Raw genomic sequence first — 14409 nt, 5'->3', positions numbered from 1 at the left:
GTCAGATTTGAATGCAATTTACTGGTACAATTCATGATTTTTTACAGTGTTTTTCATATTTTTCTGTCGTGTTTTCACAGCCTCAAACTAGAGTGTGAGAAGTTGGCGAGCGAAAAGACGGAGATGCAGCGCCACTATATCATGGTGAGCTTGTTCAACCCTCATATCGTCAGATCTGCCATACGCTCCAGTAAATACAGCATAAAAGCCCGTCTGTGTTTAAAAAGAGAGATTGCGTTTGATTTCATGTTACAGGGTGTTTGGTTAACCTGAGAGACACATCAGTGGGATTGCGATAGGGGTTGGGGGAGATGAAAAAGTGAGAGGGAGAAGGAAGGCCGATATGCGAGAGCCAGAAAGAGAGGAGGATGGAATGAGGAGAGAAAAGAGATGGAAAGAGAGAAACAAAGATCACAAGCACAGACATGTAAATAATGAGAGGGAATAACGATTCAGTGCTTGCTGAAAGCAGATAACCCAGAAGACTATATTTAGCCTGCTAGACCTGCCATGTACACTAAGACTTGTTTCAACAGCCTTCCCCTTTATTTTCATGCATTTATAGTTTACCACATTTTTCTGTCTGCGCTCTTCGATGACTAGACAGGACTGCGTGTTCTTCTCGTCGCTCTTTAGTGAATGATTTATTCGTTGATGGGCATGAAATAGTTTTCAGAGCTCATTTGCGATGGTGCGTTAGCCTTCTGGCTAACAAAAACAACAAAGACGGTGAATTGGATGATATTCAAGTGTTAAAAGCTTTGTTCGGTGCCGTGGTTCAGTGGTTGGCACACACACTGCTGATATTTTGAGCAATGCTGAAGGTCTTGTCATCTTTTTCTCCGCTATCTATTCAGTAAAGCAAAACACCCCCCGAGTTGTTTCAAAAACATGTTCAGGTTGTGGCTTTTGTATTAATTTGTCGGGCCATGATGCAAATTCAGAAAAAGCAGATTCATATTCAGCCTTCAACATGTCTAAATCTTATCATTCATCCGTCTTTATAGAAAATATTTCTGGTGTCTATTTAATAAAACAAAAAACTTATGATTACATTTGAAGAAACAAAAAATGTTTAACTTTATATATAGAACTGTAGTGTCCATATTAGAGATTCAGGTTCGAATCTGCTTTGTGATCCCATTTCGTCGCTCTCTCCTTAAAAATAATCAGTAAAAATAAAAGCATTTATTTATTTATTTAAATGAACACTACTACAACTAATATTTAATAATATTGATTAATAACAAACACATATTAATTAATATTCTAAATAATATAAACAACAAGGCTATGGCCTTGAATAAACCAAAATAAATGTTCATAAATATTTGAATTTATCTTTTATTAATATTAATGTAAGGTCCATTTTAATTGTATATTCAATAATATTTATTAATGATATTAATAGTATAAACAATAAATGGCTCAAAAGGATTTCTTTATATTTAATATATTTATTTTTAATTAATTAAAATTTTATTATTACTACTACTACTAATAATAATGTTTAATAATAGGTATTAATAATATAGATAATATAAACAAGGCTATGCCAAATAATTAAATGAAACATATTCCAGCCAATATCCAATTTATTCCAGCCAAATATGTTTATTTTTTATTTTTATGTGATTATTAATAAATATTTGCATTTATTTTTAATTAATATAAATGTAAATTATATATATATATGTAAATTGTATATAAATGTAAATTAAGTATATATTCAATAATATTTATTAACAATCTAAATATTTATTCATAATATTAATAGTATAAACATTAAATTGTTCAAAAACATTTATTTATTTATTCATTCATTTTAATTTCATTAATACTACTAATAATAATATTTAATAATGTTTATTAATAATATAAATACATATTAATAAAAAATAGAAATATTCTAATATTCTAATATTCTAAAAAACAAGGCTGCGGAATGAATAAATAAATAAATTCCAGCCAACATCAAATAAAGCTAAATAAGCAAATAATTACATTTTATTTGTTTGTATTTATTTAATAATTCATAAATATTGTTTTTTATATTTGAATGAATATTAATATAATGCCCATTTTAATTACATATTCAATAATATTAATGAATAATATAAAAAATATAAACAAGACTCTGTAAAAAAAAACAATAAATAAATAAATTCCAGCCAACATTCAATAAAGCAAAAAATATGTTTTTATTTAATTATTCATAAATATTAGTTTTTATATTTTAATGAATTTTATTATAATGTCCATTTTTATTATATATTCAAAAATATTAATGAATAATGTAAATATTTATTCATAATATTAAACAATAAATGGCTCAAAAATATATAAATTATTATTTATTTATATTGTATATATTAATTAATTTTAATTTAATTAATACTACTACTAATATTTATTCATATTTATTAGTAATATAATTACATAATAATAATAATAATAATATAAATAATATTAACAACAAGGCTATGTAAATTTTTTTTTTTTTTAAACCAATTAATTCCAGCCAACATTCAATGTTTTTATTTAATTATTCATAAATATATGTATTGTTTAAATTATATATTGTAAGTTTTAATTAAATATTCAATAATATTGATTAATAATATAAGTACCTATCAATAATATTAATAGTATAAAAAAAGGTTAAAAATATTTATGTATTTAATTATATGTATTTATTTTAATTTAATGAATACTATTACTACTAATAATATTTATCAATAAATAAAAAACATATTAATTAATAATATACATAATATAAACAAGGCTATGAAATAAATTAATAAATAAATAAGCCAACATCCAATAATTTTATTTAATTATTAATAAATATTTGTATTTATTTTTAATTAATATTAGTGTAAAGTTGTACATTATTCATTTTAATTATGTAGTCAATAGTGTTTATTAATGTTATAAATAGTATAAACAAATGTTTTAAAGATGTTGTTTATTTATTTATTTTACAATTTGTTCAGGTTGGGGCTTCGGTCCTGATTAAACTCCATCTTAAGTTCCATCTTTCTCTTCCTTACATTTCTTGTTGCTATCAACTGTTCAATTGAGCAAAAAATATTTTTAAAAACTTGTTCAAGTTGTCACTTTCATCCTAATATTTTAAACTATGATGCTCATTTGGAAGGCAGAGTTTCGAATCCGCTTCAGTAAACCATTGTCATTAACTATTAACTCCTAAATCTTGATTGTGGATTACAATACTTGTGGGGGGGTGTGTTTGTGTCCTGACGCGCCATCATGATCTAGCCTTTAATGAGCGCCCATCTACATGGTCACTCTGACCGTTGTGTGTAATCCAGACCCTGGGGGCAGCCGAGGATGGAAAGATGGAGCGAATGAGGGGGCTAATGCGCTGCTTTTGCACTAACACCCCCGCCCCAACTCATCCGTCTGATGCTCTCTGCTCGCCTCCGAACATTACTGTCACAGATTGCCCTCGCGCCAGAGAGAGAGAACATAAGGAGAGATCAGCGGCAAAAACGAACGAGGAGAGCGAGTGAGTGAGAGAGAGAGCGGTGATTGAAATGCAGCAGTAAAAAAGAAGAAAGAGGAGGGGAAGATAAAGGCCGATAGAGAAGATGAAGAGGAGAAGAACTGACAGAGTGAGAGAGACGGTATAAAGACGCAGCTGGAGACAGTAAGACGACAAAACGATGAGGGCAGAGAAAGAACAACACAAGAACGAGATGAAGAAAAGGGGAAAACCAGGAAGGCAGAAAGGATAAGACACATTTGAAAACGATTACTCCTTAGTAAGCTAAACGTTTGAGTGCTGCTGTGTGTGTGAGAATAAGAGAAAGGGAAAAAGACTGCAGAGAATTTTAATCCAATTCGATCCAAAAAAAGAAAAAAAACTCTAATGGATTGCTTCTGTTTTAAAAGATTTTGAAACATGTTGCTGCTCTGTGATAGAAAACTTTTATTTCCAAACCAAACAAATAAAATTCTAAAGCAAACAGCAGTAGCACTGCAATACATTAATTTACTTTCACATTTAATCGTTATTTAAAGCTACAGTACACAATTTCTGCTTCAGTAATGGCACCAAAGGAATCATTTTTAAAACAATTTTCAACAAGCAAAATTGCCTCTAATGGGGTCTTTAGACAAAAATGCCTTAAAGGGAAAAGAAAACTTTCCAAAATATCTTTATTTGTTCTGTTTAAACCCTGGTGAAAAAAATAGGTAAAACCAGCCTAGGCTGGTTGGCTGGTTTTAGCTGGTCATAGCTGGTCATAGCTGGTCAGCAGGCTGGTTTTAGAGGGGTTTTAGCCACTTTTCCAGCCTGGCCAGGCTGGGAAACCACCAGCTAAAACCAGCCTGGCCAGGCTGGGAGACCAGCTAAAACCAGCTAGTTCCAGCTTAAACCAGCTAAAACCAGCCTAGGCTGGTTGGCTGGCTTTAGCCGGTCAACCAGCCTGGTTTAAGCTGGTCATAGCTGGTCAGCAGGCTGGCTTTAGAGGGGTTTTGGCCAGGCTGGGAAACCACCAGCTAAAACCAGCCTGGCCAGGCTGGGAGACCAGCTAAAACCAGCTAGTTCCAGCTTAAACCAGCTAAAACCAGCCTAGGCTGGTTGGCTGGCTTTAGCTGGTCAACCAACCTGGTTTAAGCTGGTCATAGCTGGTCAGCAGGCTGGCTTTAGAGGGGTTTTGGCCAGGCTGGGAAACCACCAGCTAAAACCAGCCTAGCCAGGCTGGGAGACCAGCTAAAACCAGCTAGTTCCAGCTTAAACCAGCCTAGGCTGGTTATAGCTGGTCAACCAGCCAGGTTTAAGCTGGTCATAGCTGGTCAGCAGGCTGGTTTTAGAGGGGGTTTGGCCAGGCTGGGAAACCACCAGCTAAAACCAGCCTGACCAGCCTAGCCAGGCTGGGAGACCAGCTAAAACCAGCTAGTTCCATCTTAAACCAGCTAAAACCAGCCTAGGCTGGTTGGCTGGCTTTAGCTGGTCAACCAGCCTGGTTTAAGCTGGTCATAGCTGGTCAGCAGGCTGGCTTTAGAGGGGTTTTGGCCAGGCTGGGAAACCACCAGCTAAAACCAGCCTGACCAGCCTAGCCAGGCTGGGAGACCAGCTAAAACCAGCTAGTTCCAGCTTAAACCAGCCTAGGCTGGTTATAGCTGGTCAACCAGCCAGGTTTAAGCTGGTCATAGCTGGTCAGCAGGCTGGTTTTAGAGGGGGTTTGGCCAGGCTGGGAAACCACCAGCTAAAACCAGCCTGACCAGCCTAGCCAGGCTGGGAGACCAGCTAAAACCAGCTAGTTCCATCTTAAACCAGCTAAAACCAGCCTAGACTGGTTGGCTGGTTTTAGCTGGTCAATCAGCCTGGTTTAAGATGGTCAGCAGGCTGGTTTTAGATGGGTTTTAGCCACTTTTCCAGCCTGGCCAGGCTGGGAAAAAACACCAGCTAAAACCAGCCTGGCCAGACTGGGAGACCAGCTAAAACCAGCTAGTTCCAGCTAAAACCAGCCTAGGCTGGTTGGCTGGTTATAGCTGGTCAACCAGCCTGGTTTAAGCTGGTCAGCAGGCTGGTTTCAGAGGGGTTTTGGCCAGGCTGGGAAACCACCAGCTAAAACCAGCCTGACCAGCCTGGCCAGGCTGGGAGACCAGCTAAAACCAGCTAGTTCCAGCTTAAACCAGCTAAAACCAGCCAACCAGCCTAGACTGGTTTTAGCTGTTTTTTTTCAGCAGGGTACTTTCAGTTTTACGTTTAACACTATGGTAAGCTACAGTATGCAATTTCTGCTCAATTAGTGGCACTAAAGTTTCCACGTTTTTCCAAAAATCATCTTTAATTTACTTTCAGTTTCACTTTTAACTCTTATGAAAAGCTATGGTACACAATTTTCAAAGCTAACTGCAAAAATAAGTATTTACGTGTTTCAACTTTGATTAAAGGATTAGTTCACTCCAAAATCAAAATTTCCTCATAATTTACTCACCTCCATGTCATCCAAGATGTTCATGTCTGTCTTTCTTCAGTCAAAAAGAAGGAAAACATTCCAGGATTTTTCTCCATATAGTGGACTTAAAAGAGGATCAACAGGTTGAAGGTCCAAATTGCAGTTTCAGCATCACTTTAAAAGGCTTTACACGATCCCAGCCAAGGAATAAGGGTCTTATCTAGTGAAACGATTGGTCATTTTCTAAAAAAAATAAAAATGTATATACTTTTTAACCACAAATGCTTGTCTTGAAGTAGCTCGATATTACATAATCATGTTGGAAAAGTCTTGCGCGTTTAGTTCTTTTGGACTACTTCGGTTCAAAAAGGGGTGGAAAACTCATTTTCTAACTTCAAAATCATCCGAAATTGTTGTTTTACCATTTTTTGTAAAGGCCGTTTGACTTTCTTTGCACGTTCGCTTTGCAAACACTGTGTCAGTACTTATGCCTATATCATGCATGACCTTTCCAACGTGAATACGTAATGATTTTGAATTCATGCATTACATAATCACTTTGGAAAGGTCACGCGTGATGTAGGCGGAAGTACTGACAATTAGAATGGAATTAGGACTTGTCTTTATGCAGACCAGTCAAGTTCTTCCACACTGACTGGATTAATAATTTCTTTATTAACCTTGCCTTATACACAGAGGCATTGTAATGTTAGAATAGAAAAGGGTCCTGTCCGAACTGTTGCTATAAAATTAGAAGCACACAATTCCCTAGAATATCATTATATGCTTAAATATTAAGATTTGTGCTCATGGAAATTACTGAAGTAGTCAAACCTGTTAGAAAGGGGTGTCCAAATACTTTTGGCAATATAGTGTATTGAAAAGTTTTACATCCCACTGCACTGCATTTTCATTATTTATATGCAAACACACTAGAAGTAAAAAAACAAGCCCCTCCAGTTAAAATAAATTCAACTTTTTTTCATTCCACTGTCCTGAATCATTTTAAAATGCAAAAACATGTTCTGTGAACTGTTGCCATCCATCATAAAATGGTAAACATTACTTTGGCCACAGTAATTGTGTAGTGAAAATCTAGCATTGTGACAGCACTAGTTGAGTTTTAGTAGGATTTTTTTCTTAGGAAAGAAAGTCTCTGTTTCATCTGCTTGCTTTCCAATAAAAAGAACTGCACAGATATGAGAGCAACTGGGAGATACTATAAAAGTGTTGCTGTACACATGAATATTTGTTTGCATTACAGTTTCAATAGTGTTCCTTTACAGAAATGTCCCATACTCCTCATACTTATTAACTAATTATTCAAGGTTTTATTCAATTTGAAATTCAATTTGATAAAATGGCATTCTGCAGTTTGCTTCATCTATAATTGCACTGATATGAATTGGCAGTCTATGAATCACGGCTCTGGTTTTGTGTGGCTGATAACGCACTCGCAATTTTCTCCCGTCTGTCAGGAAACTTGCCAGGTAACTCGTAATTCACTCTCGGATTCAAGAACAGCCGCCAACAGCACTGTCACTAACGACGTTTGTGGCTTTCATATAATGTCACTTTATTGTCTAGGGAGAGAAAAAAGGAAGTATAATGAAGTAATTTATGATACGGCTCTTTCTTTGGCTTGTAAATGATTGAAATGATGAAGACTATGTCTTAATACACAACTTATCATGATTCTGTCATCATTTACTCACCCTCATGTTGTTCCAAACCTCAATAGCGATTTTGTCTTTCAGTTATTGTCAGATTATTCCTCAAATAAGACATTAATAATATCAGTTGTAGGATTTATTAAACAGAAATAAATGCTTAACAACATTTTACTATTTAAAGGAGTAGTTCACTTTCAGAACAAAAATTTACAGATAATGTACTCACCCATTTGTCATCCAAGATGTTTATGTCTTTCTTTCTTCAGTCATAAGGAAATTATGCTTTTTGAGGAAAACATTTCAGGATTTCTCTTCATATAATGGACTTCTATGGTGCCCCCGAGTTTGAATTTCCAAGATGCAGTTTAAATGCAGTTTCAATGATCCCAGCCAATGAAGAAGGGTCTTATCTAGCAAAACGATCGGTTATTTTCTAAAAACATTTACAATTTATATACTTTTTAATCTCTACACAGTACACACAGAGCTAGACCAGACGAGCATTTGAGGTTAAAAAGTATATAAATTATAATTTTTTTTTTTTATAAAATAACCAATGTTTTTGCTAGATAAGACCCTTTTTTCTTTCTGTGACCATATAGAGACATTTGAAGCTGCAGTTTGGAAGTTCAAACTCGGGGGTACCATAGAGGTCTATTATATGGAGGGAAATCATGAAATGTTTTCCTCAAATAGCATAATTTCCTTACGACGGCGACGGAAGAAAGAAAGACAAGAACATATTGGATGACAAGGGGATGAGTACATCATCTGTAAATTTTTGTTCTGAAAGTGAACTACTCCTTTAAGTCGCTGCCATTTTGTGTTTCTGCATGCTTTAACAAAGTTCAGGTACAAGCATAGACCTTATTTTTCAATGCAAAGACTTGTGAATGTGCGAGACTTCCGGTTCTTTAGCCGTGGTAGGGAAATCGCCAGAAGAATAACAAAGTGCAGTAAATGGTAAAACTGATTGCACTACAATAATTAAGATAATACAATAAAATAATATGGTAAGACACAACAGTTGAAATATCAAGTTGCAGAACGGAAATTCCTACATCTGTGAAATCTGACAGCTGTCTAACAGCACATTAAACGCCTAATGTTTTCCCCCTTCGCAAATTCTCGTATCTCTTACTTAAAATGCAAACCTATTTAGTATTTCCTTTTTTGGAGCTCATTTGACAGTTATAGAGGACGGCTATTTTTGTATCGGTCAATTCAAATTGGGCTGTTTGGTGTAAATGGGGTCGTGGCAGATGAGACGAGCCGGAGAGGACAGCCCAATGGAAATTATATCTCATCAATGTAGCCTGTCTGGTAATACTAGATCAGGATGAGCCAATCAATGTGCCTGAGCTTAGAAGATCACAGCTGCATCCAGTACAGTGGAGTGGACATACACACATACATACGCACACGCTTCTACAGAGACTTCAGCAAGAGCCGAGTGTCCAGCGACACAGCAGGATATGTGTACAAGCGACGGATGGCAAACAGCTGCCGGGTTGAACCAGGGGACACCCAGTACATTTTGCCCCTCGTTAGACCGGTGAGGACTAATACACACACAAGAAAACAGACGTGCACACATACACACACGTTGCGGCTGCGTCAGGAGGAGAGGCTTTGTTGAACCTCCGCCGCATTGAGCCCAGCTACATCCGCCACATGCCGTGCGCAATCTGCTCCAGACAACACACACACACGGACACACTCAGGGGATTACATACACACACATACGCATACACACACACTCGCGGTGTCGAATGAGAATGCACATAACATGAGAGAGCTTATATAGCCTAACAATGAGCCGTGGCGAGGGAACGCAAGAACGTTAAACCACGACGAGCCAAAAGCGCGTCACAATCCCACCGATATCCGGAATAACACACACAAAAAAACAACAATTTACCACTTAGGAAAATTAACTATGATTTCACTACAAATAAAGCGAAACAAACAAAAAATACACGGTTACAATAATGTTTTCACGACGTGTCATCGATGGGCCACATTGGCGGCGCTAAATGTAAACAATGCCATTGAACCCAACGAAACTCGCATATTTGTGACCATGGACCACAAAACCAGTCATACGGTAAAATTTTACAAAACTGAGATTTATACATCATATGAAAGCTCAATAAATAAGCTTTCTATTGATGCATAGTTTGTTAGGATAGAACAATATTTGACCGAGATGCATCTATTTGAAAATCAGGAATCTGAGGGTGCAAAAAAATCAAAATACTGAGAAAATCACCTTTAAAGTTGTCCAAATTAGGTTCTTAACAATGCATTTTACAAATCAAAAATTACATTTTGATATATTTACAGTAGGAATTTTACAAAAAATCTTCATGGAACATGATCTTTACTTAATTTCCTAATGATTTTTGGCATAAAAGAAAAATCAAAAATTTTGACCCATGCAATGCATTTTTGGCTATTACTACAAATATACTCCAGCGACTGGTTTTGTGGTCCAGGGTCACATTTAGTTGATTATTGCTGCTGAAAACGGTCAATTATTGTCATGTTTTAGGCTGTACTAATTGTTCAGACCGGGAAAAAAACATTTGAAGTACTATAGACTGCCAAAAGTTATAACAAATAAAGGAGAAGAGTGTAAAAAACTGTGAAAATGCGTTTGTGGTTGGCCAAACTGAACCAGGATTTCTGGGCATGATGCATGATGTAACGAAGTTCAGGTAGAAGCATAATCCTTATTTTTCAACGCGGAAGTAAGACGTTTTTTTGTGAATGTGCGAGACTTCCGGTTCAAATCGCCAGAAGAATAAGCGCAGTAAACGTAAAACTGTTTGGACTACAACCAGTGTGTTGATAATTAAGACGATACATTAAAATAACATGGTAAGACACAACAGTTGTAATATCAAGCAGCAAATAGGAAATTCCAACATCTGTAAAATCCAACTGACAGCACGCTAAAAGCCTAAAGCCTAAAATGCTTTTTTTGTACCCTCATAAATTCTGGTATCTATTTAGTATTTTCTGTTTTCATTTAGTATATTGCACCTTTTCCTGCTTACTAAGTCCTTCTCTATATGATTTAGCAGCTTCCACACGTGTTTTTCGTGGTTTAGACAAAATTAGAAGAACAATGAATTCAGTAGTACATTAATCGTGCAATCCATGCTGTTTACATCTAAGTATCGCCAATATAGGTGCGCATCCAGGTAACTGACCAAATCGTGACGTAAGTGCAGTTAAACTATGCCAACCACAAACAGTAAATATTATTATATTGTAATAATAAACTTGTAAACTAATCATAGTTTAACCACGGTATTTGTAGTAAAACTGGTATACAAATGGTAATCAATACACCAAAAAGCCATGGTTATTGCACTGTATTTACTGTAGTAAAACCATGCTTAATTTTCATAGGGACACATTTTAAGATATTGGCTGAAATACTATGTAAACTACAACAGACAAAACTTTTTTTAAATTTAATTTTGAAACAAAAAAAATTGAAAACTGAAAATTCTTTATTTTAAGTTTTTAGTTAACTTTTTTAAAGAAAACTTGCTATTTAATTAAAGAGCTAAATGCATTTGCTCCTGACATGCGTTAAAAATGAAATCATGTTTATAAATTCTGATAAAATTTTATACAGTCTGGCTCATTTATTATTTTTTAAATTGTGTTTTAATTGTGTTCAACCCATTTTCATATTAAATACAAATTTCTTCAGCTATGTTATCTATCTAGATAGTATTTCTTTGTAATCAGCATTTTACCTTGTACCGGAAGAGAGGGACATGACCCAGCCTGTGTCCCCATGAGCACAATAAATGACCTGTTGGGTCATATTTGAGGTCTGTCAACTGGTCCCAAACTTTCTCACACTGGTCCTGGGCCATTTTTCTGTCCTTAATGGGGGCCTGTAATATTATCGTTATACTTTATAGCTGAGGAAGCCAAAAGATTTTTGGTGAAGCAAAAACTAAAGGACTAAAGTGCTTTGAAGAGAAAATAAACTGCAGGTGTTCTGTCCTCACATTGCCTGTCTGGCACTCTGACACTCAACATTTTCTTTAGGGAGATTGTACATACAACATGCTGACTGTTAAAACTATTTCAGCTTAATTAAACATCGTATTTACAGGACTTTGTGTAGGTTGAGGTAATAGATTATTTGTCAGTTTAACTGATGTAAACTCTCCTGTTGCCACATTAAGTACAGCTCAATTTAAGTCATGTTTGCCAGTACAAAACTTGCCTTGATTCTAGTGTTCTAGGCGGTTGCTATATGGTTTTTAGGGTGGATACCAAACGTCCAGAACACTGTTTCTCCAAACCAGTGTGTTTGGTTTTGTGTTCAAGGCTGGCTAATGGAAGCATTTCCATTCAGCTGGTTCCGATATGTCAGCCAGGTCGATTAATTGGCTGATATATCGGCCATTTTTGTGTGAATTTGAATTTTCGCTCAGCGTTTTCTGCCTGGATTGATTCCACATCAAAACATGCTGAGAACTAATGTTGGTCTGAAATGATGCAGAGACCTTTTTTGGCTGTAACTGAGGTAATACGAGCTCTGCTGAATAGCCTTCTGGGCCGCCGCAGAGCTTTTTAAAACGGAACCGCTTCCAGCGGCCCTGCTGCACTATCAGCATGCAGAACCGGCGAACGTGATTTATATTTGTGTGTGTGTGTGTGCCAGCAGACCAGATAGATGGGGAAATAGTTCTGCTGTTATGTCACGCTTTATCTAAAATTCATCACCCACCGGAGCGATCAATACTGGAAAAGCAATAAATTTGAATACAGCGCAACATGTGTCTAAAATGCTTCATTTTATAGACTCGCATTTAAACTGCCAGTCAAAAGTTTGGACATGCTTGACTGGATTTATGGTTCTGAAGATTTTAAAATAGTTTGGTCCGAAGGTTTTTATAATAGGCTTGAAATGACTTTTGTATTTGTGCCTATGTAAGAATTCTTTACCAAAATGTTATCTTTTTTTTTTTTATGGATTTTTGGGGGGATAGTGTTAGATAATGAAAGAAAATCACCCAACAAGTGTCCAGCATGCATGGAAAATTCCTACAGTTTGAGAACGCTATTAATCTTTTGCGATTTAGGACTACTAAAAACCTATACAGCTTTATAGACCTTATGCGACAGAAGCGATCTTTATAATTTTGTCTTTGAACTTACCTTCTTTACTCTGTATACAGTGCCTTGCAAAAGTATTCATACCCCTTCATTTTTTCCCCGCATTTTGTTATGCTGCCTTATCTTAATATCTTTAAATAACTTTTCCCCCCCACATTATTGTACACTCCATACACCGTAATGGCAAAGCAAAAACAAGTTTTTAACATCTGCAAATTTATTACAAATAAAAATAAAAATGGAAATGATTCCATTGCATAAGTATTCATACCCTTATCTGGAACAGCTAAAATTTTGCTTAGGAGCATTCGTATTGCTTGTAGATGGTACCACACTTACAGGAAAATAAACCTGTGGCAAATTCAATTGAATGGGTATGATTTGGAAAGGCAAACATCTTAATAAAAAGATTTTAACAGCTGAAAATGCATATCAGGGCAAAAAAAAAAAAAAAAGTCCTAAGGTTAAAAAAACTGCCTGTAGAGCTCAGAAACAGGATTGCATCAAGCCACAGATCTGGAGAAGAGTTCAGAAAAAAAATCTGCTGCATTGAAGGTTCACAGAAGCATGTAGTCTCCGGTACCACTAGTGGAAGAAGTTTGAAACAACTAGGACTCTTCATAGAGCTGGCTTCCTGGCCAAACTGAGCAATCGATGGAGAAGGACTTTGGTTAGAGTGGTGACCAAGATCCTGATGGTCACTTTAGTTGAGCTCCATGATCATATGTGGAGATAAGAGAAACCTACAGAAGGACAAACATCACTGCAACACTTCACCGATCAGGGCTCGAGGCAGTATGGCAAGACTCAATCCTTTCCTCAGTGAAGACACATGAAAACACACTTACAGCATCTAAAGGACCCTCAGACTGTGAGAAACAAGATTTTCTGGTCTGATGAACCTCAATTCCAACCATCATGTATGGAGGAAACCAGGCACTGCTCATCACCTGGAGAGTACCATCCCAGAAGTAAAGAGTAGAAGAAAAATATAGAGATAGATAGCCTTAAAAAACTTAAAAACCTAGTCCAGAGCATTCAGAATCTCAGACTGTGCAGAAGGTTCAACTTCCAACATGACAATGACCTTAAGCACACAGCAAGAATGGCTTATAGACAGCTCTGTGAATGTCCTTGAGTGGTCCAGCCAGACCCTGGGCTTGAACCCAATCAAACATTTCTGGAGAAACCTGAAAGTGTGCGTCTGTCCCTATTTAACCTGACAGAGCTTGAGAGGTGAAGAGGTGAGGGGAAGAAATTACCAAATGTTGATGCATCATTCCCAAAAAGATTTGAGGCTGTAAAGGTGCTTCTTAACTCAAGTACTGAGTTAAGGGTATGAATACTTATGCAATGTTCTTATTTCATTTTTTTATATTTTTAAAAACTAACAAAACGTGAAAAAATTAAGGCACTTTATTTCTATAGCATATAGTTAATGAAATTTATCATGAGCATTGCAATGTTTGAAGTGGATTTCATAACAAATGTGATTTTAAAAAACAAGCAGTTCATTCAAAAATCCGTAAAATTGTATCATGTTGTGGAAATACAATCCAGAAGACAGAAGACAATGAGCACAGTGCTGAAAATAGACAGAGCTACTTCATAGCGCCAAAAAGAAGCGGGAATATTAATATAGATACTTT

At 36.0% G+C, this 14409-nt stretch overlaps 1 protein-coding gene across 2 annotated transcripts in view; it reads left to right on the top strand.

Moving 5' to 3' along the window:
* Positions 1-14409, top strand: part of tle2b (TLE family member 2, transcriptional corepressor b) — a 68744-nt gene that overhangs the window by 12563 nt on the left and 41772 nt on the right. For both annotated transcript variants that reach the window (XM_073844852.1, XM_073844851.1), the window contains exon 3: positions 81-144. In XM_073844852.1, the coding sequence (XP_073700953.1) occupies positions 81-144 (64 nt within the window). The remainder of the gene's footprint in view (positions 1-80; positions 145-14409) is intronic.

This window comes from Garra rufa, chromosome 7 (assembly GCF_049309525.1).
Source record: "Garra rufa chromosome 7, GarRuf1.0, whole genome shotgun sequence".
NCBI lineage: Eukaryota > Metazoa > Chordata > Actinopteri > Cypriniformes > Cyprinidae > Garra > Garra rufa.
This window is presented reverse-complemented; position numbering and strand designations above follow the sequence as displayed.